The 24214-nt window shown below is 46.3% G+C and overlaps 1 protein-coding gene across 2 annotated transcripts in view; it reads left to right on the top strand.

Moving 5' to 3' along the window:
- GNAO1 (G protein subunit alpha o1) overlaps nucleotides 1-24214 on the top strand; it is a 141732-nt gene that overhangs the window by 41266 nt on the left and 76252 nt on the right. For both annotated transcript variants that reach the window (XM_039721263.1, XM_039721262.1), the window contains exon 3: nucleotides 8670-8811. In XM_039721263.1, the coding sequence (XP_039577197.1) occupies nucleotides 8670-8811 (142 nt within the window). The remainder of the gene's footprint in view (nucleotides 1-8669; nucleotides 8812-24214) is intronic.

Genomic DNA, 24214 nt, shown 5'->3' with positions numbered 1-24214 from the left:
GATTTGGAGCAGAAAAAAGAGGGTCTGTGTGTGGCTTCTGTATTAGCTAGTGTGATGGGTTTTTCTTCCCCTGGCCACACCCCTGTAGTGCCATCCCCTATCTGTGCTGTAGGGGAAGGGTCTGAGGTTTGGACTGGGCACTGAGCCAGGCACTGGATCCCTTCAGTTCCATGCTGGGAGTCAGATCTTTGCCTGGGTACATCAGTGTACCTTCCCCAGCTAGCCCATAGCCTGGCTCTCACCAGAACCAGCTGCTCCCAAGAAAGGAGGAGCTCATTAGGGATCATTTACACTTGGGAGCAGGATGGTGCATCTGGGTACCAGAACTCCTCTGGGGACCAGTGGCCAGAAATCTCTGCAGGAAAAAACTTGTTCAGTTGCCTCAGGTGGGTTAAAGCACTGGTATGGTTGACTGTGCTTGGTGTGAGCAATGATTATTGTCATGGGTAAGCCATGGGACAAGAGGAGATGGCCTCAGGTTGAACCTGGAGAGGTTTAGATTGGCAATTCAGAGGAATTGAGGGGGTTGTCAAGCACTGGAACAGGCTGACTGGGAAGTGGCAGTCACCAGCCCTGGATGCATTTAAAAGATGTGTAGATGTAGTTGTGACACTTAGGGACCTGGTTTATTGGTGGAGTTAGCAGTGCTAGGTAAGGGTTGGGTTTGATGATCTTTGAGGTATTTTCCAACCTAAACAACTCTATGATTTTCCTGACTTTGTGGTGTTAAATTTCAAAGGATGACTACGTCCCTATTGTGTTGGGTGGAGTACTAGCACTGTAGCTGGCTTTGCTCTGCCTGCACAGCCTTGCCTTCTTTTGAAATGTCAGAACTGGTGTCTTTCATTCATCAACACTAATTAATTACTTTCAGGATGCAGGAGAATGTTTACGCTCTTGAAATTGTTTTATACACACACTTAAAAACAAAGCATTTTCACTCCACTGCTTCCTGTTGAAAATGTAAATGCTGAAACAGTCCTCACACTGCAGAGGTGGGAAGATCATTGGTGCATCCCAAATGTGGGGTGCCAAAGCCAACCCAACACCCCAGTCCAGTGAAGGACATGTAGCAGGAACCTCAGCATGCAGTCCAGGAAATCATCTCTCATCTCAGCTACAGCATTCAAACGAAGCAGGGATCACCACTCAAGACAGCCTAAAGCCAAAATTAGGCATTGATGCAGAACTCAATTAAAAAATAATAATAATAATAATTAAAAGAAAACTAAGAGCTACTTCTAAACAGCCACAGGGCAGCAGGGACACAGCACCATGTTGAGAGTGCTGTACGTGTTTCTAGTTTAGGGCTATATTATACTGGAAATGAAGAGTATTCTGAAAATATTTTATGCACCTAAAAACAATCTGAAATCAAAGGTTTTGGGGAGGATGCAGTATCTGACTCTTGTATGTCTGGAAGCGAATCATTGTTGGCTCAGTAGCCACTTGTCTACAGACAAAAATAAGAGGGTAGCAATGTCAATTCTGAGCAGACACATGAAAGTTTCTTAGAACATCATCTTCAAGCTTTTTGGCCAGCAGTTAAGGTGCAGCAGCACATGGCTGGCTTTAAAGAGACGCCATGAAGGCATCAGAGAGACTTACAGGCATTAGGCACAAACTGAAGTGTCTTAGAGCAGCAAGAATGTTTCTGCCTTGTACAGGTCTGTGAAACTTCTGCAATTGATTTGGGTAAGCTTGGCCATTTCCAGGGCTGTGGATTTTGGCAGCATTTCAATCGCCTGATGGATTTGCTTATTTTTTAACGTGAACCATCTGGTTAGTTAGAATAATATCTTTGCATGCAAGAAATACTTTGGTGGTAAGAATTCAGTTTTGAGTGACCCAAAGGTATTTCCTCCAGAAAGGAGATTTTCCCCAGCTGGGTGTCTATCATAGGGCTTCATCAGTATTTCTTGGACCAGTGTTAAAAATCCCGGTTGAAAAAATTACACTTTTCAAAATGAGCTCTATTTGCAGTTTTTAGATGACCCTGGCTAAGGAAGTTGTTTTTCTTTTTTTAAAAAAGGGCATGTAGGCAAACAGTCATCTTAATTTTCATCTCGGAGAATTTCTTGTGGGAATAGGATGTACAACATGGCATTCTAGCGCAGCTGGGGGGAAGAAGAATGAGAGTTTAGAGAGATTTGCACCCTGTCACGGAGGTCTGAACTGTGCCTTTGCAGTCTTTGAACACAAGGTCATGGGCATCTGCGTTGATTTAGTTTAACATAATCCAGGAGTTTTTAATCGCATTTCAGGCTATTAAATGAGTGAGAAGAGAATCACTGGAATTTAGCTTCATAACTCCCCTGTAAACAAAGTTTTTAACCTCATATCAAGATAAAAATAAATTTAAAGTAGCTGATTAGCAGGAGATTTTCCATCAGAATTTGATCATCCTCCTCTCTACTTATTAAAGTCAGATTTTGTGCTGTTTTTCCCCATTTGCAAACAAATATTGCAGAGGTTTTTTTTCAGAATTAGATTTTTTCTTTTGACTCAAGCTCTGCCCAGCCCCACCAGAATAACCTGCCTGATTCTGGGTAGGAGACAGGAAAGATTATTTTTGAAAGAAAAAAGGGGGAAGAAGGGAGGGGATAAAAATCAGAAAAGTTTGCTGAGCAAAAATAGATTCTGTGATGTGTGTGTGTTCCAAGATTCCCCATCTAAAATCCACCTTGGATCAGTCTATACCATAAACATGAATGTACTGATGTGACTCAACAGCCTGAGCAAAAATGTGTCTGTGGACAAATTCTCTGTTGTCCCTGTAATGCCACCTCCCTTCTGCCATGGCTGTCCCTTTTACACAGCATTTTACACCCACCAGCATCATCTGACGCACTCTGCATTGTCCCACAGTGTCGTGTGGACTTGGAACACTGCACAGACCTGAGCTTCCCTGAGGTGCAAGGAGATGCTGCTGAGAGCTCAGAGCCACCCGGGCTGGAGGGGACCTGCGGGTGCCACACAGGGTGGTGCCACTGCCAGCCCCAACCAGCCCGGTGCCCAGAGCCCTGAGAGCTGGAACTCATTGCCAAGGCACAGGGCTCTGCAGGAAAGCCCTGCAATGACCTTTGAATTCCTTAATTTGTCCAGGTGAAGGTGAGGAGCAGGCCTGCTTTTGTAGGAACTGGACCGTTCATTTGTAAGGTATTTGCTTGCGCTACACTTTGAGTGTAATAATCTCCTGGTGATTTCTTGCCTGGTTTTACTCAAACAAATCACTGTAATTGTAGGGATGTGCATTGATATGGGAAAACTTCATTCAGCTGGAAACATCTTGCTGATTGAAAGTAAATCATCTTAGGTAAAACAGAAACAGTATGGGTTTTATTTTCTCTGGTAGGCAGTTGGAAGTTTATAAGTATGCCTTTCACAGTGATGCAGACAGTTTGAAGCCACACAAAGGTCCCTGAATTTTGCAGGAAATATTTCAGAGGCATTGGCTTGAGGTTTTGGAGTGATGACAAAGGGCAGGAGATGAGACAAGGCCGTGTCAGTTGGGGCATGAGAAACTGCATGTGAGGCTGTGAAATGGATGAAGGCTGCTGAGCACTGGAAGCAAGAAGGGGTGTCCACAAATCTGCACTGCTGAGCATGCCACTCCCTCCTTCTGGCACAGAAAGGACAAGTTTAGGAAGGCCAAATGCCTTCAGGTCAGCCATGTTTAAGAAATTCTTACTACATACTTATAGGCGCCATCTCAGGAATACAAACACTTCTCCTTGAGAGCTCTTGGAGGGCAGGTGAGGCACCAGAAGACAGGGAAAAAATGTAAACATGGTGCCTCTCTCTAAATATAGAGGGAGAAAAGAGGAGTAAGAATTATAGACCAGTCAACTTCTAGAAGCTTTCAAGAGAATTGAACTATCAATCATGTAATTTGCAACCACCTAGGAGATAAAAAGGGAGATGAGTGACATATAGCATGGATTATACAAAATTAGACATGTTAAACTAGTCTCATTTGATTTCTCAGCAGAAGTAGGAGTGCAGTAGTTGGTGCCATACCTAGATTTTGGGAAGGGTTTGTCAGAGTCCCACTGGATTTTTAAAAAGTGACATGGAAAAAGTGCAGATAAACCTGCTACAAATGGGTGAGTAGCACAACTCATTCCCAAAGTATACAGTTATCAGTGGCTCGTGGTCAGAGCAGAGGACTCTGTCAGCCAGCAATCCACTGAGGTCTGTGTCAATTTCCTTCTAAATTTTCATCAGTGAAGAATGGATGGAAATACATCCTTACTTACCCCTGGCAGTGACATGGAGCTGGGAGAGATGTGCTTCAGCACATCAGAGGATAAACTTTACAGCATCAAATGATCTTGGCAGACTGGAGACATGAGGACTGGGTCTAGTCTGGGGCACTGTGCCTCAGAAAAGAGGAGGAGGACCTGCTTGAGAAGGTGTAGGGAAGTGTCAGTGTGTTGACTAAAGCTGGCTCAGGTTGGAAGGGCTGGAAGGAAAGCACCAGAACAGCTTGGCTGGAACTGATGTATGGGAATGACAATGACTGTAGCCTCTGCTCCAGGAAGTTTTCAGGATGATGGACAAGCATTTCCCTCAGGAGTGACCTGGGCAAAGTGGCTCCTTGGTCGAATCAGCCCCCAGCTGAGCTCCAGCCCCAGTGCACCCCCTGCCATGGGCTGTGTTCAGAGCTGCTGTTCCCCAGGCGCAGGGGCCGTGTGTGTCAGCAGGTACAGGGGAGAGCCATCTCTGGCTTTGCTTTCTTGGTGCAGTCCTTGGGTAGTGAAAGGCTGAAGGCACGTAAGTGCTTTGTTGAACTGAAGCCAAAGCAAGCTGCTACGCAGAATGCACCCCCTGTTTCCAAGTATTTCATTTATTTTGTAATTAAGCAATAATTGCTGAGGCACTGGGCACTTCTTCAGGATTAATGACTTGCTGGGGGATGGCAGAATATCTGATCAGCACTGCAACCATTGTCTCCAGTAAATACCTGTTTGTTCCTGCCATTCTGAAATGAGTACAACAACACAACCTGCCAACATATGGGTTTTGCTGTTAGCAGCTGAGGGATGGGGAGCAGGCATTAATGGGTACCTTAGGCAATCAGGTTGCTTCAGTTGTCTCTCACCATTCCATTCACAGCACAGTGTTTTATTAGTCACTTGGTGAATGAAATGGCTTTTTAATTGCTCAGAATCACTTTTTAAAATTACAGCACTTTCTCCCCCCTCTACAGCCCCTGGGAATCCTCTTAAATCCCTTCTCTTCCTTTGCCCTGGAGAGAACCAGTTCTAGTGTGGCAAAGAGGAACCTGCCTGCAGCAGTTTCCTTTGTAATTCAGGCACTGGGATATGCCATTTAGAAAACAGAGGATTCATATTTTTGGTGCTGAAAACCCTCTGCTCCCATAATTTGCAGGTTGATTAAGGAGTAACCTACCCTGTCTAAACCTGCAGACTTTACAGTGTAGGCGTGCTGCTCACTTCTGTTAGCTCCTACACCTGTTTTTTTTTTAATGGTCAAGCCCACTACAGCACACAGACCCCAGTGCTTCTTGTGTCCTGTGGCACCAGGAGCTGGCTCAAGCTATGTCCTGTAGCAAGATACCTCCCAGGAGTAGTGTTGGAGCTTTAAATGTCCTCTAGACAGTAAAGTACAACAGCAGCTGAGAACAAAGGTGTATCCCAAACAGGTGAGTGGCAGCATGAACATTTCCAAAAGGCTGTGGAAAAAGCTGCTGCGGGATTGGAGCCATCACATCACCACGGCAAGCAAATGGAGAAACACTTGTGAAAAGCATATAGGACAATAAACCAGTTCACAGTGTCCTAGCAGACTTTGGAACAAGAGTCAGGGGGGATTTGCTCGCTCAAATATTAGGTAATGTGCTCACTGCATGATTGATTAATCCATAGGTACTTCCCACAGCAAAACTTCCATACTGGCACCCACAGTGCTGCTTTCTCCATGGCTGCCTTCTAGAGAGATTTCACACAGGAAAAATCAGGGTGTTTTTTCTCTGCCCCTTTTAAACTACCAGTTTTACTTCTGTGTTTGAATGATGGCAGCCTTGTTACCCAGCCACAATGTGTGCACTGAGGGATCCCAGAGCCACTCTCCATCCCTTAATTCTGCCTCTTCAGCACAAGGATCCCTGTTACTCAATAGGGAACTTACTGGCTTGGAGTATTTAGAAGTGAAGCATCAGTAATCATCTTCGTGGCACAAAGTTAAAAATTGTTTAAACTCTGAGGAAGACCAGAAACCAAAGCTCACTTCTTTCCCCATACAGCTGTCCAGCCCTCTTTTCACCTTCTGAATTCCTGAGCTGAAGCATGTCAGTAAAAGCCAGAAACAAATCCAGTCCAAGCTGTGGGCATCACTCCCATCTCCTCCATCCTGACCAACAGCTGGACCAAACAAATTTCAGCAGCATCCTCTTGAGACCATTGCACTGCCCCATTGTTCCTGTCCTCACCCTTTCTTTCTCCCCCGTTATGTTTCCTTCTCTTAGTTACTCAAAACCCAGCATTTAATCTTGCTTGCCCCAAAATCCAGCCACAATCAAACCATCCAGAAAAAATGAATTATTCCTAGTGATGCTTTTATGAACTGCCTGCCTGCCTCCAGTGGCACCCCTGCTCTGCTGTGCTTCGTGCTCAGAGCTGGGAGGAAGAGCTGCTGTACATTCTCTCTTGAATTCAAACAGAATTGATGCTGATCCTTTTGCCTTGTGCCACCCATAACTCTTGGTGTTGACTGCTCCTTTTGGCAAAGAACACATTTCCCAGAAGTTCAGCAACTTGTCTGAGTAACAGTAAATGATCCATGAGAACCAGTGCTGATACCTGGCTCTGCTGCCCCACCTCCTTCCCATCACTCAAATGCTATTGTTCCAAACCTCACCACCATCACTGGATTCACAGGAAATAAAAGCTACAGAGTACAAGATCTGCTGTTGCCCATAACTCCATTAAACTCAAATCAAGCTATTGAAATTTTTTGGGCAAATTGTCCAGTCTGGATTTAGTAAGTCAGAAAGATTTTCATCCACCCCTGTTCTCCTCAGCTTGGGTGAGGGGAACCAGCAGCCCCCTGTGCTGTTTCCAGCACACCAGCACCATTTACCTTTGCTGGAGGGTACCCAAACAGAGGGCTCTGCCCAGTTCCTCAGGTCAGTAACTTAAAAATGTCCTGATCACCAGGATTCAAATCAATTGATTTGAATTATTGTCTGTCTGAGGCTGTCTTTGCTTGTAGTCATGTTTTTCCAGGACTCAGGGGTTGTTGAGCAGCTCCTCCCAGGAGCTCAGTGTTCAGTGTTGAGTAAGCAAAGGTTGAGGTGGGGACAGCAGAGTCAGTCACTTGTGTTAGAAAACCTTTCTGTGAGCTTCACATCAGGGGAAGGAGATCTCTGTTTTGGTCAGCATGTTTCTACCAGCCTTGTTCTTGGTGTAGTCATCTGTTAATAACACTGGGCTGGCATCCAGCCCCATTCTCCATCCCAGCACTGTATCTATTGCAAGCTCACAGTGTGAGCTAGTGCTCCCTCTGTCCCAGGGGATGCCAGCATTTGTCGGGACCTTTGATGTTGTGTATCTGATTTAGAAAAAAAGGAATCAAAAATCCTGTTACAGAAAGGGTGCTAGGTTTTATCAGAGCCCAGATCCGTTACTGAAGGACCCTCTGTTGTCCAGTGACATCTGAGGATGAGCAAACAAGGATTTCATTTTAGCTAAGCAGATCATTCTCTCCAACATCTAAGACATAACTTATGTCTTCACTGGGAAGAATTATTGTCAAACACAATTAGTTCTGCAAATCCTAGTTGTTTTTGGAGACACATCCAGACTTAGTTCTGGAGTTACTTAGAGATGAACAAATTACAGGGGTCAGTCTTTGACCTAAGCAAGGGACTGCAATAACTTGCTCCATCAACAGTTCCTTTGCACAGTTTAATAGAGACCAATGCACAGAGCATCCAGCACACAGAGCTGGTAGGACTGTGGGTCACATTCCCATCTTGCTTGGGGAAGGGATAACATAACATGCCTTGAAGCGAAAAAAAATCTCAGCAATTATTCTAAAGGAGAGAGAAGGAGGGAGGAGGAAGTGTGGAGGGTAAGTACTTTAAGTGCTTCATAGCTAAGACACTTCCCCCCTCCGTGCCTGAGTCCTTGTGTGTGCAGGGGTATTTCAGCTCTGGTTCCTTTCATAAGGTACCCCAGAATTTACTACTACTAAAAGCACTAGACAACAACTAGAGGGTTTCTATCACTTGTTCTGGTGGTTAAGATCTGACCTGATGGTCGTTTGTTCACGTTGAATATATTCCCATAGACCTTGACTGGGAAGGTAATGTAGGACCTGGAAACCTCCCCCCTGTGACTGCTGAGCATGCGAACACGAGGTGCTCCAGGCTTCAGCATTTGTAGTTCATTCGGAAAGGAGGTACCATATGCACCAACTGTGCACAAAACCTTCTTGATAGAGAGCAAAAGGGATGCTAATTCCAGCACTGGGCTCAGACACACTACTGGTGAATAACCAGAAAGGTTTAAAAAGAAATGCTGACTAAATTAAGCGAATCAAGCCAGCAGATGTGCTCTTCAGAAGAGCACAGCTGTCTTTTAAATGTCTCTCCCACTGAAATTACATTCTCAAGAGTTTTTTGTCCTTTGCATTTTCCTCAGGATCATCCATGAGGATGGCTTCTCTGGAGAAGATGTGAAGCAGTACAAGCCAGTGGTCTACAGCAACACTATACAGTCACTGGCAGCTATTGTCCGTGCCATGGACACCTTGGGCATTGAGTACGGCGATAAGGAACGACGGGTAAGTTAAAACCACCACTGCCTGCTACAGACACTCCAGACCATGAGCAGAAGGCATTTGCACAGTCTCAGTGCCTTGGAGGGATAAGGAGGGAGGGGAGATTTACATCACTGCTGTATGCCTCCTGCACATGCATTTTGTACAACAGAGATACAATTGCACTTGATGTGCCATTTGTACACTTATGCTGGGAAACGTAGCCTTGGGGACCACTGTGGCACAAAGGCCACAATCTCTCATACCCTGGCTCTAGTCGGGCCAGGGAAGAAAAATAATCTGTTGTCTAGGAAAAGCCTAGACAGATATACTGATAGATTTCAGAAAACAGTGAGAACATGTGTCCTGTGCATGTGCTGGACACACAGGTTGCGTGGACTGATGAATCAGGGAGAAATCTTGCTGCCATTCAGAGACCTTCCACCAGCCTGCTAATGTAGAAAAGCTTTTAGGATTAACTTCATTGGAGCTTGACTGGCTTCTACTCACACATCCCCCATTTAAGTGTACCCAAACAGCAATTTCAGTTGCAAACTGCATTACTTCAGCAATGTTGGTATGGACAGGCTCTTAGGCAGCAGCACTGGCATCTGTCTTATCAGAACAACTATGTGATCCTTGGCAGCCTTCTTGTACCACACACCTAGGCCAGCCTGTCCTTTTACAGTTGCTAGTCTGTGAGTACTTTCACCAGCTCCCTATTTTTAAACAGTGGCTCCTCTGTGAGGTGCCCCTGCCAGCCTCTGCCTTGCATTGCTGGCTCAGACCAAGCCCACACAGAGGAACTCAGAACCTTAGAGTGGAGTCAAAACCACCCTTTTTGCATGCTGCAATCCCAGAGAAGGTAAAACTACTTGATTTCACTGGAAATAAAATAATTTCAAAATAAAGACCTGGTAAAGGCAAAGTCCTATATGCCAGTGAATTTGTCATGACTATTTTTGGGTAGCTATCAAATGACAGATGTACAATGTACTCCAAACTCCTTATCTGAGTGTTGATAATAAAAGCATTCACTAGAAGGGATGCCAAAATTCTGCTATGGTGTTACTGTATGAGAAGGTACCTTATTTCTCCCAATCACAAAGAGGTACTTTGATTTCTTTGCATCTAGGGATTTTCCCGTAGGAACTCTAAATCCTGGAGACATTTCCATCCCAAACGTGGAGATGATACCATAATGGAGTTCTTGTGAGCTTGCCGAGAACTAATGCTGATGGCTTTCAAACTGAATACATTAATCTGTTGATTACTCAGTGACTCAGCTCTCAGCAAGGCAACGTATCTCACTCAGCTAAAACCTATGCCTCGGAAAACAGAAACAAGTCATTCTCCATGTCTGATAAATAGTCTGTGGCAGACAGCTTTAAAATGTAATTTATTTTTTTTTAAACACCTAAAGTCCTAATTTGAGGAGGGAAAACTCATCACTGCTTTAGTGCCAGGCCTGGCACAGTACAGGGGGTGGAGGAGGAGAGCTGTTATCAGGACTGCCAGGAACGAGAGGTGGAGTACTGAGCTGAACAAAATGTTGTGTCCGTTCATATTCCCATGGAAAAGATGCCAAATGTTCCTAGGGTTGTACAAGAACTCAGGCTGGAGAGGAGCTCAGGAGGTGTCAAGCTCAACCCCTGCTCAGGTAAGGTCTAAGGTCAACCCAGGTTGCTCAGGGCTCTACCCAGTTGTGTCTGAAATCATTCAAGGATGGAGACTTCACACCCTCTTTGGGCAGCCTGCTCCACTGCTCTTGCAGTCCTCATGATAAAAAGTTTCTCCTTATGTCTAGCATGAACCACGGTTGTTTCAATTTATGCTTTATGGCAGTAAAGATTTTGTATTATGCTTTGCAAAGTAAAAAGTAAGTTTGATTAAATTCTCCCCAGCCTTGTTTCCTCTAAGATGTAGTTCTGGAGGAATTACTTCTGTCTTACAGTGGTGTCATGCTGACTGTGTGAGACAAGCCTGCCACAAAACACTATAAACCAAATCGCTGCCTGGGAGGGTGGTTCAGTGTATCTGTTCCCTTCATAGATGGCAGAAATATTTCTTCATCCAGCAGCAGACAAAGGAAAAGGAAACCAAGAGGAAAAGGGAAACTAAGGGAAGGAAAACAAGTCTCGCAGGCTGTGATCTTCCACTTGCTCTTTTCTCTTATGCACAGAAAGTTGCTGGTATTAGTATGAAATAGTATTTATTTTAATCTTACAAAGAAGCACATGGCTTCTGCTGCCCTGCTTTTGTTATTAATGCACAGCTGCTAAAAAGAGAGGCCATTAAACAGGCGATTTGTTGAGTATTATGCTACGTGGTTCATCCCTTTTCAGGCAAAGCTTTTCTATTTTAAAAGTCATTCCTCAGCCAAGGGTTTCCAATGCAAATCTTTTAGTGGGGGATTTTCCCCTACTCATCACTTAAGCCCCCAGGAGGAGGGAGCTCAGGAAGGGGAGCCAGGGCTGTGGCTGCTCCAGCCTGATTCAGCAGCAGGGAAGGAGGGGACTTGGGCCCAGGACAGGTTTTCCCCAGGGACCACTTGGCTATTACTACTTCCCCCATCCCACTTTCTGGGAGATCATCTGCACCCATATCCCTTCCAAATGGTACCTTGACCACGTTCAAAGAGGAAAAAACCCTCCCCTACTTAATAAGTGCATGTTATTATTGACAGAAAATAACCAAATCCTCTCATTGTTCTCATTTTTCTCTTGCCCATTATTGTACTTCCAGTATTTAGTCTAATAGAAATGAAAAGACTGGAGGAAGACTAAACCCCCTTGCTTTTGGCGGTCAAAGAGAGATCAGTGTAGGAAATAGGACCTAAAAAGACAAAATAAATCACAAACAGCATATGCTCCAGGTCTTGCTGACCCTCTCTGCTGACTTCTCCCCAGGTCGAAAACAAAACAGCCTATGTGTCAGATTTCACTTTTATGTGTGCTCCTTGTCCAGACCAGCTGGTTTTCTTACAGCTTTGCCCAGCTCACGAAAGGTTCATGGCCTGTGGGCAGCACCCAGGTCCTTGTTTTGTGACCTTCAGCAGGGAAGGCAGGAGCACATCCTGCCAGCTCACAGCACATTATCACTGTGCACAGCGTGGAAGGCTGGGCTGAAACTCCAGAAAAGCTGTGCAAGTGCAGAGGCACAAATCCTTCAGTGTTACAAGAGGGAGGGCAGAAAAGGAGCAGTCAGGGAGGAGAGAGGAGGCAGCTGCTGGAGAAGTGGCATCTGTGGGTGTTGCTCATCTTCAGGGCCACTGCCCAGGTGGATCCCTGACAAGACAAGGGGTTACACACAGGAAGAGAGGCTGAGGCTTAGTGTCGCCTCCCTGCTCAGGACAGCTGGTCTGTAGGGCACTACTCAGTCCTTACCTTGATAATCAGATTAACAGGCAGGAAAGAGTCAGGCTGTAACATGTAGCCTGTGGATTAAATGGTCCTCTAAAGTGCAAATGTATTAATAAAACAAGCTCCTCACTGATTCCATTTCAGTGTACTCAGGCAGAGGAAATGGGAAATGGAGGTTTGAAACCAGGAATCTAGAAGTCAGTCCAAGTGTTTGGAAAGGATCAAGCAGGAAGGGCAGGGTAAGGATGGATTTTCATCTCTGTCTGAAAATCTGGTTCTGAAGTCTGGCTTCAGAAAACCCAGCCAGAAGAAGCATAAGGTCTCTTCCTCTGGGTTAATGCTGACCCCAGAACCCACTTGGAAATGCGGACTTGCAATCCCACTGCAGCCAGGCTGGGGGGCCTGAGGGCATGTCTTCAGGTTGGATTGGTCCCAGGCTGCAATGGGCATCCTGCCCTGTGCAGGCTGGTATGAAAGCAGCTGTAGAGCATGCTCATATTTTCATAAACCAGACAAAAACAGACTGAAATTGTTCAGAAGGTACTAAACAGAGAATGCAAATATCAGTTGCATGGCTCAGATCCAAGTGTTTGAGGTGAGAGGTCACAGGTCACTTGGGGTCCAGAGGTGGCAGGCAGTGATCTTCACATCAAACTTTTTCCCAGTGTGAGTCTGGACATGTCTCTGCTTCAGCTATGAACAGGAAAACTAAAAAGCTGCTGAAGTGTTAGAATATTTTGATTGGGATATTTTTTCTTTCGGACTTTGTAGCAAAATGTGTCTGTGGTGACCTTCTGCTATGTATGGTCTGCAACTCCTGAACTGTGAGCCAAACAAAGATGTGCTGGGACATTTTAAAATACTGGCTAGTAGCCTTGAAAAAAAACCCTTCTGTAGTGTAATTGAACAGCCCACCCGGGGAGGCTGGCAAAGAGATCCATGTCAAATCTGCTTCTGAACAGAGAGGTGCTTGTAGAAACCTGGTGCCTGCAGCAAAAGGGGATTTTAGGAGCTGCCCTCTTCCTCTTGTTCTTGCTTGGCAGGAGCAAAGTCACAGCCGCTGTCACCTGCTGCCTTCCAGGCGCTGGAGGGGAGCAGTGTGGGGGAGGATCTCTCTTTCATAAGATCTGCTCTGCATAACTGGCTTTTTGTACTTGTCAGCTCAAGATATTGTGCTACTTCATTTGAGTCAGGTATCTGTTTAGACCAGCTGGCTCCTACTGTGTGTCCCCTATCCAAGATTTCTCAGAAATACAAAAAGGCTGCTAATAACTTCAGGAGGGCAGGTGAGGTTAATCAGGCACTGCTGTAGGAAGCCTCCCTTAGCTGACTGGGTGATGATCTTGGGGATGGACACAGGATTCCCGGGCTCGTGCTGCTTGACTGAGGATGCAGCCAGTCCTTGCTGGTCTGCTGTTGTAAGTGATAGGTACTTAGGGCTGCTTTATAGAAGAGCAGGATGGAGTGGAAGAAAAGGGAAAATGGAAGAAAGAGGTGGCACTAGACATGCCATTTTTTACCTGGTGTTAGCATTTGTCTGGACATCCAGCTACAGACAATGTCTTCTTGCAATAGTCACAGCTCTCATATAATCACATTCGCTGTACTGTGTCAGACCCAGTACAAATACCCAAGTAAGAGTCCAGGACAAATATTTCAGCCTGCCCTTTGTAAAGGTCTGTCACTTTTCCATTAAGGCTGCAGCCATCTTTCTCACACACCTCCCTCTTGGTCCTTCCACAAGGCACATTTCAGTTGCCATTATTTGTGTTTCTGAGGGGTGGGGAAAAAATAAAGGGCAGGGCGTTTCTTGAGAGGTGGGAAACATGAAACAGAGAGGAAAGCACTTGTTATTGTCACAGCCTGCCTTGTTGCCAGGGAGATGCTTGGCTCATTCAAGAAACGCTTGTGGTTACCAGCCAAGATGGCCAATGTATTTGGAATCTTTGCTGCAAAATGAGGGTGTGGGAGAGAGGGAGACAGCAAAGAACAAGGGAAAGCCCAGAGTAAGCTCTGCCTGCATGGTCTCAGGGCATGACCCACACGCCTCACATCACCATCTCTGGAGCCTCTCTAAACAAAGCAGCAGTTTCTACATCCCACTAATATATTTTCCTCCTTTGAAAACCCCTTGAACGTCTGAAAGTACAAGATCTTTCCTAATAAATGAAAGCACTAAATTAACAGCAGAGCACAAAGGCAGTTTATGATAGCACTTTGTGCCAGCCAAAAGAGTTTGGAATGGTCTACTTCCATGCCTTTGCTCTGCCTCTTAGGGAGAGTCAAACTCTGTCATAACCAGAAGGGATCCCAGCCAAGTCAGCTGAGACCTGTGGCTCTGTGCTCCTGCAGAGCTGAAGTCATGATCATCAAGTCTATAAGATACGGTGATCTTCACATGGCAAAAAAGATCCCCCAGAACCAGAGTCTGCTTTGCTGTACTGATGCTGCTAACAAAGATAGTGATCAGAAATGAGTAAAAGCTGCTGGAGTCATGGCTACAATCACATCATGGCCAGAAAATGTAGTAGTAATAGTAGAAACAGCTGGATGCTCTAGGCAAGCGACTGAACCACATGGCCAGTGCTGCACCAGAGGCTGTACCAGTAACCTTTCTTTCAGCAGAAGACTGTTAATCACTCACAAGAGCTCTAAAAAGCCAGACTTCCCCAGGGTGGCCCAATGTTCCAGTTTTAGTTAAAATTCCTAAAGAATGAAAGAGACCTCTTGAAATGGATCCAAAGGGAGGCAGGGAGAGTGGGCGGCAGGCGCGTAGCACGTTGGAAACGCGTGGCGTGTGGAAGCTGGAAGGTGCCACCTTGCTGAGCATTGATGTGCCAGCTTGATGTTTTTCACATTGGTCCTGTTTCAGGATGATATCCATGGTGTTGGCATGGCAACCCTCACTCTAAAGTAAACACTGGATCTGCTTTTTGGGGTCTCCTGGACACGGATGGTGAATGGGCAGCAGTCAGGGCACAGGGTGGAATAGAAGCTCACCTGGTCTTCCAGACCCTCTGTGCAGTCAGAAATCTGTTCCTAAGAAACACATTTCTGGGGAAAAAAAGTATTGTGAAGCACTTTAGCATCATTTCTCAGGGAGCCAGATGAGAATAAGAGATGTGGTCACACCTTAAAATGCCACCAGATCTGTTTCTTTGGTGAACACTTTGCATGAGCCAGGAACTGTAGGTTGGTGATACTTGCTGTCCATGCTGCTCTTCCTAATTCTGAGATGAGTCTTATAGCTAAATGTCCTACAAAAGCACTGACCAGAACACATGCCATCAATTAAAACTAGTCTTTTAATTTTCTTTTGAAGAAAATCAGAAGATTAAGAGATGTCTCAGGGGATCATTGATAAGAGAGAGACCACAGTCACCTCTTTCCAACTCCAAGCTCCAGACTGAGTCTAATCACATCTTTCACCACCTAAAGAAGGCTTTAAAGAAGATGGTGCCAGAGTATTCCCAGAGGGGCACAGTGGGAGGGCAAGGCAGCAGTTCCCTCTCCTGGTGCCAGGAGAGGGAATTAAAGTCAGCGATGAGCTTGGGCTCATAGTGCTTTCCCTCTTCTGTCCATGGTATCAGGAGAGATCAGGGCAGTCTGCACTTGAAAGACTACCCATCCCTTTGGCTATTAGATTAGTGTAGTGGTAAGAGAGGTCTGAGGATGTTTGTGTATGGGAGGATCAGTTGAAATAGAAAATACCCAAAAGGTAATTTTTAAATTATGTGTATTGCCTTCCTATTCAGCCAAGCAACAGCAGAAAAGCATCTGTGATGAGTTCTCCTGGCATTGTCTGCTCCCTGGGTGGTGGAAGGCACGGCCTCTTCAGGTGCAAATCAATCTCTAGAGATGTTAGTTTTTTCGTGGTGCTTCTGCCATCAACTGCCATTTCAGGCTTGATTTCGGAGGAATAACAACCCTAGTCCTCCAAAGCATCCTTGAAAAGGGTCCTCACCTCCCCTAAAACTGTTCAACACCCCCGTTCACCTGTGAGAATGCAGACCCCATGCCACAAGGAGATGAGGCTTCCCTCCTCCTTGTGCAAGCTCTCTCTTTTCACTGAGAGAGGGATGTATTTTTCCTCCATGAGCTGTATGTGTTTGATACTGATTTTTTGGATGATGCAGGGAATATTTTTAGTTTGAAAAGAAGAAACCCCACCCATTCTTGTTCCTTGGAAGAATGGCTGCCTACCTTCCCCTGCATTTGTTATACCTGAGATTTGTTATTCAAATTCAGCCACAGTTAGGGCTGTCAGGGCCATGGTGTGACAAGGAAAAGGCACAGAGGGGAGGGTGAAGCAGACATGGGACTGTAACATTTGTGGCAGATTAATGAGAGGTGGAGTGCTGCTTTCCATTCCCACAAGATAGTGATGGAAGACAGCTTCTCTGGAAGCCCCTGAAAAGCACCAGAGTGGGACAGCACAAAAGGCAAACTGTTCAGAAATATTTGGGAGATGCAGCAGAGCCCTGAGAAGGGGAAAACCTTGTTCCTTGAAAAGGGGCTTCCTGGCAGCTCCTGGGTCCAGGGTCAGGAGAGAGCTGGCTGAACACCCCATCCACTCCTTCTTGGTGGATGGCACAGCCAGGCCAAGGCAGATTCCTCTTGTTGGAAGGGGCTCAGCACAGCCACTCCCCACTGCAGGTGGCAGTGGCCTTGCCCTGGGTGGCATCTGGTGCTGGTAAACACAGGCAGATACTGTCTGTCCTTCACTAGAACCTTTCTGTTCATAAAGGGATTGAAGGGCTTGTAAGCTGGGACAAAAATGTATTTGATGTACTCACAACAGAGGCACTGAAGTTAAACACTGGCATGGCAGAGGGTTCAAAGATGTATTTCTGCCTTCATGGGTGATCAGGCACTTGCTGAAGTCCTTCCAGAAAGTCACCACCCTGTTTGAGACTGAAGTTCAGGTTGCATCTGGCTGCAGCCTTGCACAGGCAGGATGCTACCTTCAGGTATGATTGCAAGTCAGCTCTCCAAGCAGCAATTGCAGATAACTACTAACTACTCAGCACATTTCAAATACATGTCAGTTATTAAGTAGATTTATTTCCATCTCTTCTGGGAAATGTTGGGAAGCACTGCTGAGTCACGCTGCTTACTCACCAGTTTTAGGAATGCCATTAAAAATATTTATTTTCCACATTCCTTCTATGATGTTCCTATTATTTGAATGTCTCCAGATGTAAAATGAAAACATTTTTATAGGGTATTCCTGGCCTTAAACAGATCTCTGATGCATAACTCACAAAATGGCATAAAACAAGGGATCTATCCCTTGGCTTTGTTGCGTGATGCTTATTCAGGGATGGTGGTGAGGGGTAATCTTTGCTCCAAAATGGCAGGAGCACAGGTGGGCTGGGCTTGACACAGCTTGGGATGGAGGAAGGAGAGTGTGAGCAGCTGCTTTGTTGTGCCCAAATACATGGGAGAGGAGGGACACTGAACCTGGAACATGTTCCTTGATTACAGCAGATGCTCACAAATTCAGGGCTTTTTTTATTCTGCCAGAGACCCCAAAACAATTCACCCCCCAAGGGACACGATGTCAGGTGCCCTCACAGGAGCCCCAGGTCCAAGGGCACACAGAACCCGGGTGGGTGCCTGGCCACCTCGCGCTCTGTGAGAGCAGGTTTCACTGTCAGTGTCAGCAGGGAGGTGTGTGACAGCCTTGCTGACAGCCCACTCCCTTCACACCCTGGAATGAACCCAGACAAGGGAACACGCTGGAGCAGAGGAGCCATTTCATGGCCTGTGGCTGTGAAGTCCCATCCTTCCAAAAGGGGAATTTTGCTGAGCTGGTGAGGCAAGGACACAGAGCTCCCAGCTGATTGCTGCCCTTAAGGAAGCTAAAATGTGCCCATGCTGTGCCCAAGCCCCACACCACCCAAGGGGAACTTGTCCCTCCAGAGTGAGCAGCTGCTTCTCGTGGGCTGGATCAGCCAGCTGAGAGTGCAATGGCTGCCTTCCCTCACAGAGGGACAGGGGATGGTGGCACCTCAAACGTGTCCCTGGCACTGCATCAATCATGGGATGGCAGAATGTCTGCCACACATGAAGACTTTATTACCTGAATACAGGTTTTACTGAGGCTGTTAATCAGTATTGTGTACCTTGGTAGTAACTGATTAAAGATACCACAAGGGAACTCATTTAACAGCTGCAATTACTGCTTTGACCTCAGTCTCACTCACTGAATCTGATGTGAGGGTGCCTGGCAGTGCAGAGGGACCAGCCTCACCCAGGGCTGCAGGAGCTCAAAGATGCCATTCACCCATGTCAAAATTGCTGTGGCAGATGACTGGGCAGAAGTTCTTGGTGTTCCATTGAAGGGAAGGAAAGCATCAAACGCCAAATGAAGGTTAGAAACAACAAAGCCTCAAGATCTGCTGTGAAACAGTATCATTTTGCACCTTGGAAATGTTTAGCCTTGTGGTCAAAGTCAGAGAGAAAATGTGGAGGAAAACTGTGCAGGAAATGTGGATTAGCCTGTGTCTGGTTTAGGGTTTTTGATAGATAGTCACTGTGGGCCCCAGGACAGCTCATCCTTCCCCAGCAGAGACCCACATCTGCGTCACGTCACCCCGGAATCGCTCCAGGCAGCACAGCACATCCCTTCCCAGTGTCAAAACCCACTCAGGAGCCAAAGAAAATCTCACCCACAGGCTTTGAACACATTTCTTCCTTTTTGCTGTGCTACTCCTTTTCCAGGGCTGTAGGAGTTTCTGGTTTGCCACACATTGTATCTGTGTTGAGGTGAGACTCTTGCTAGATACTTTTCCCTTGCTAAGAAATAATTCCCCTAGGTTGGCTATGTATAATTAAGTCCTCATTTGCCTACAGATTGGTTTAAGACTAGATTAACTCCATTGATTAGAGGGGAATTACTCTTGATTTACTCTGAGAACGTGGGAATGGAGACTCAAGTGACACACAGGAGCAATCCTGCAGTAAATGCTCAGGGTAGCTACATGGTTGTCACCCACCTTTCTGTATTTGAACCTCCCTGGGCAGATGTTTGTTCCTTTATGTGAAGGGCGTACTAAGCCAATCTTATATGCTGAATACACCTTACAGATGTTCTGTTGGGTATTCAGGTTGTATGTGTTGATTACAACCAGCTACTCCTTAATTAGTCTGACAGTAGAACTGGAGCAAGACTGTCCTCCAGAGAAATTGCTTCTGGTTTGATGAGGTTTGACCAGTCAGGATGGGAGGGGACTGTACTGCACAGAGGAAAAGAAGCATCCAGCAACGACAGAGGATACAAACAGAATTACATCTCTAAAATAACCTTTTGCATGTTTGGGAAGGAAAAAGCATCCTGCTTCCTTCTAACTGCCAGCATCTGCTGTGCTCCAGAGGAGAAACCTCATTGCCAGTCCTCCTCAGGAAGGGCACAGCAGGACACAGCCATGCTCACTCCCTTTGGATCACAGCTCCCACCTGTGTCTCTGCCCTTGCCATCAAAGCCAAGCAAAAGGAGGCAGTGGCAGAGAAGGAGAGTTTTCTGAGTCCAGGAAAGTGTTTGGCTTGCCAATTTTACAATGTTTTTATTTAAAATTGTGAGAACATTTAATGCTGGTAGATGATATTACAGGCAATAAAAGATTTATTTTTTTTTCTGAGAAGAGATGCCAGTAGACAGCATCCAGTGAGTTTGAGTTAGTTCTGTAAAGTTACAAATGCATTTCTTCCAAGTGAGGAGCAGGTTTCATGTCTGTTTCTCCCTTCCACATGTCATCCCATTTGTGGAACTTTTTTCTTTTCTGCAGGACAGGTTTGCAACACAGCCTATCTGGAGGTGTGGACCTTAGCCAAAGGTCTCACACCCAGCTTTTATTCTTTGTAGTTGCTGTTATTGCTCCTATAAGCTTTAGAAAGCTTTTCTCTTGCCAAGTTCCTCTGCCATGGGCATGTTTCTAGCTGGTGATATCTGTGCTGTCCTCATTTGAGTTTCTTGGTTTTAAATAAGTTTTTGTCTTACTCCAGCTGCCCTCAATGCACATTGCAGGCAGCTTCCACCAAGATGGACACCTTTTGCTAGCAAGTTCAAGTTCTGCATCTCAGAGCTGCTGTGGCTTTTGAGTCTTCCCACGCTCACTTCCACTCATGAGGTCCTTAACCCAGGGGATGGCACAAGGTTAAATCTGCTGTCTGCAGTTGGGGTGTGCATGCTGCTGCTGCAGCCTTCTTCATTTAATTTGCTCCAGAGGCAAAAGTCATACCAAGGCTGAAAAGACCATATTCAGCATTACAGTGGATTGTGAGCCAAGTTCAGGCAGGTCTTGTGACCAGTGAGTAGGCAAAAATCCTTATTTCCTCAACTTTCTCTTCAAGAACAGAACCTCAGGGAAGGCTCTAGGACAGTTTGTAGCAGCATGTAAGGCTCTGCAGGGCTGAGTTCTTGGATCAGATGATCTTTATGTTGTTGCAGACCAAGTGTTGAGCATCTTGTATTTCTTGTTGGTGATGCAAGCAAAAAATTTACATCTTTGAAACAATCCCAACCCTAAAGCCCTGCACAGTGTACCAGGAGGAGGAAGCCTGTCCTCCAGCATGAGGACTCAGAGCAGTTTCAGCATCAAGGCTCCCCAGGCCATGATGAAACCAAGATTCCCCAGACCACAGCTGTGCTTACTTCAGTCAAGGAGGAAGCCTGTCCTCCAGCATGAGGACTCAGAGCAGTTTCAGCATCAAGGCTCCCCAGGCCATGATGTTTCAGAAACCAAGATTCACCAGACCACAGCTGTGCTTATTTCAGTCGTGTATGCACAGACATTGAATTAACTTAAAAGCCACCTCTTGGGGTGGCACCCCTTTTCTGGCTCTCCTCTTCCCATTCCTGAAAGAGCTGTAGGGTGCCAAGCCTGGCTTGCCCATGGAGTGTCTGGGCTCATTGTCCCCTAGCTGCCTTTAACCACACGCCAGCCAAGCCACCACAAGACCCCTCTGACTGTCCTTCCCCAGGCACTGCTGCACAGCACAGCCAAGGAGAGAGCCATGCCCACCACATTCCAAACGACCAGAAAGCATGATCAACTGATACATTTGTAAAAAGAAGATGATGAGGAGAGAGCTGCTAATGGTAATTCAGACAGGCAGCAGCAGCTCTGAGCTGCCCTTTCACCACTAATCATCTGTCCCCTAAAATCCTGGGCAGACAAGACCCCGTTCTGGGGTCACATTGCTTGCCAGCACACATTTTCAGCTTCATATCTCCAGGCTGATCCAAGAGCACAAAGGATGGAGAGAGTGAACAGGCTATTGCACTGTGTCCCTTTCTCCTTTGCCATCAACTTTGCAAAGAAAGAATGGACAGCAAATAAACAGTAAAGGCTGATGGGAAGTGGAAGCCTATCAGTCCACACTACCATTATCTGACTTGAAATCCTCCAAGAGATTGCCAGAAATTAGTTCCAGTGCTCAAGAGTCTTCAATGACCCTTTAGGAAGAGAACTGAGCTCAGGAGCCAACTCCACCACAAAGCACCAGCTTTCTGCATGCTAAATTCCAGATGTAAACAGATGTTTTCCCCAGCAGCCCATGCAAACCCTATTATACGTGTCAGGCAGCACCAACACACCGTGTGGTTCTAAGCCCTTCTCCGTAAGAAGCTGGAGGGAATTGCCTGGGATTGCAAAGAATCAGTCCAGCAAGCTCCTCGAGCCAGAAAAATCAGATTTTGCTTCACACTGATTATGCAGCTCCTAGTTCAGACCACGAATTACTGATCAGTTTGCTACACTCAAACCACAAAGGAGGTTTAGTAGTGCCAGGGCAGTTTCCAGTTCATCCCTAATCTCCCCCACCAGCACTGAACTGCATTCTTCTCTTGGCTGTTCTGGAGAGGAGGGATCATCTATGGGCTAAAGAGTGGGGCCTCATCAGGTGAGCGGAGGCAATGCTGACTTCACTCTGATCTTCCTCGCTGAGCCAGACAGCTCCTCTCCTTTGGGGGAGGAGCTGGGGTAAGTATCACTGCTTCCTCTCAAGGCAAGTGGCAGGATTCAGGTGAGCTCTGCTCAAGTATTCTCTGCAAATGGCAGCCCGAGCCCAGGCATGCCACAGGGAGACACCAACTTCATTTCTGTTTCCTCTCAGTTGGCCTGCAAAGGGAGAATGCTAATGAAAAGTGCCCATTAATGCCTGTGATAAAGGTGGTAGCACTGAGATTAAATTTTTACAGAGCCACAGAGACTTGAGGGTTACCATAGTTCTGGGCTTGAACTAGACATCACGATGTTGTGTAAAACAACTTGCTGAACTGCCAGCATCTTTGTGCAGACACAGAAAATTACAGCTGTAAATCCAGGGCAGCTGAAGCAGTGACCAGCACCTAAATCTGAATGGACATATTCTAGGGGCAGTCAGAAATAAAGGATGTGTGGAAGGAAAGGAGATCCAATTTCATGTGCAGGACCACCAGCAAAGATCCTCAGATGGTTGTTTGCCGCTCTTACAAGAAAGAAAGGGGCATAGATTCTAGCTGAATGCTAAATAGAATAGCAAGTAGTGGAGTGATATATGTAGCATCTCTGTAACGGCAAAAGGTTGTTCTAAAGGTCAGATCTGCATGTACTCTCCTAGCTCTGTGAACAGCTATTCCTTTCATCCACAAGTTGAGCTTTTGGCTGGGACAGGCTGAAATAAACAGGGCTAAAGCTGTCCCATCCGTTATCGCTGGGAATGGCTTGGCTCCAAGAGCAGGCTCTGCCTCTGCAGATACAACACACAACATGGCAGGGAGCAACCTCTAAGAGGTCAGATGGCTCACGTGGACCATCCTCACCACCAAGCCTTCATCCCTGGCCTTCAAAATGCTGCAGTGCCCCTCTGCGGAGAGAGGGCAACGCCGCTGTGCTCACTGCCTGCACACCCTGAGCACAGACCTGTGCTCAGCACCCCTGTGAAAGCACAGGCAGAAGGGGGCAACGCCGCTGTGCTCACTGCCTGCACACCCTGAGCACAGACCTGCTGGTCAGCACCGCTGTGAAAGCACAGGCAGAAGCCAGAAGCCTTTTGTTCTGTGCAAACTGCCCAAGGCTGTTTATCTGGAGTCAGGCTTCTTTTTCCACCCTCTAAGGTGAGATGTCAGGAAAGAAACACTGGCAGGCCTGCCTGTATGTTTTCTCTCTCTCATACCAAGTAAAAACCAAAGTGCCCCACAATTCTGGTGGCACACACATACAGATTGACAGCCACTCTGCACAGAATAGCCAGACAAGGCTAGGGGTAATCCAACCCTGTTTTTCTCAAGATTTTATAGATGTCCTTCTGTTGTGATGGCAATAAGGCACTTTATTGGCAACTAAGAAACAAAACTAAAACCAGATCAGTTTACTGAATGTCAACCAGAGTTGGTGTGTCTCACAGAAATGATGCCAGGACACAGAGATGTCAGCACAGGGAATCCCTGGGGCATTCATTCAGGAATACAGGTCCTGTAGCAAACACACAGTGCCACAGGGGAAGGGGACAGTTCCACTATCTCTGAAGCAGCCATCCTGCCTTCTTCACGCCTCAGTCCAGGGATGCTGGAGCCAGCCAGCTCTGAGACACCTGTCTCAGCAAAGCCATTTCTATCTTAATGTGTAGATGGAGGAAGGTAGATACTTTTGCAGGCTGTGCAAAACCTCAGCAGCCTACACAGTGAGGTTCTGCTGCCACCACCATATCCATGTGCTTCAGAGAGAGAGTCCTCAAACAGGTAATAGAGGCATACCCATTATGAACAGAGCCTTATGTCCAGGAACCCTCTATCAACAACCCTCTATAGTTGCTAGGCTGATACAGGTGCAGCAGGTTGAGAGATGATTCCTCAGTGAAAGCAGCTCATCTGCAAGCAAAAACTCTAAAAATGTCCACAAGCCCTTAGTCTTAGAAGAAAACATAAGCTGAAATACTTGATTTGGGCATGTGGAACCAGAGAAACTAATATTTGCTATCCTAGGAATCAGCTATCCAGGGCTCTCCAGGGCTAACCAGAGCCATAAAGTGCTCTGGTTTCTGGTGAAAGAACTGATCCTATAATACTCTTTTGCACTGCA

Source organism: Passer montanus, unplaced genomic scaffold (genome assembly GCF_014805655.1).
Source record: "Passer montanus isolate IOZ18808 unplaced genomic scaffold, ASM1480565v1 scaffold45, whole genome shotgun sequence".
Taxonomy (NCBI): domain Eukaryota; kingdom Metazoa; phylum Chordata; class Aves; order Passeriformes; family Passeridae; genus Passer; species Passer montanus.
Note: the sequence above shows the minus strand (reverse complement) of the source record. Positions and strands in the feature narration are given on the sequence as shown.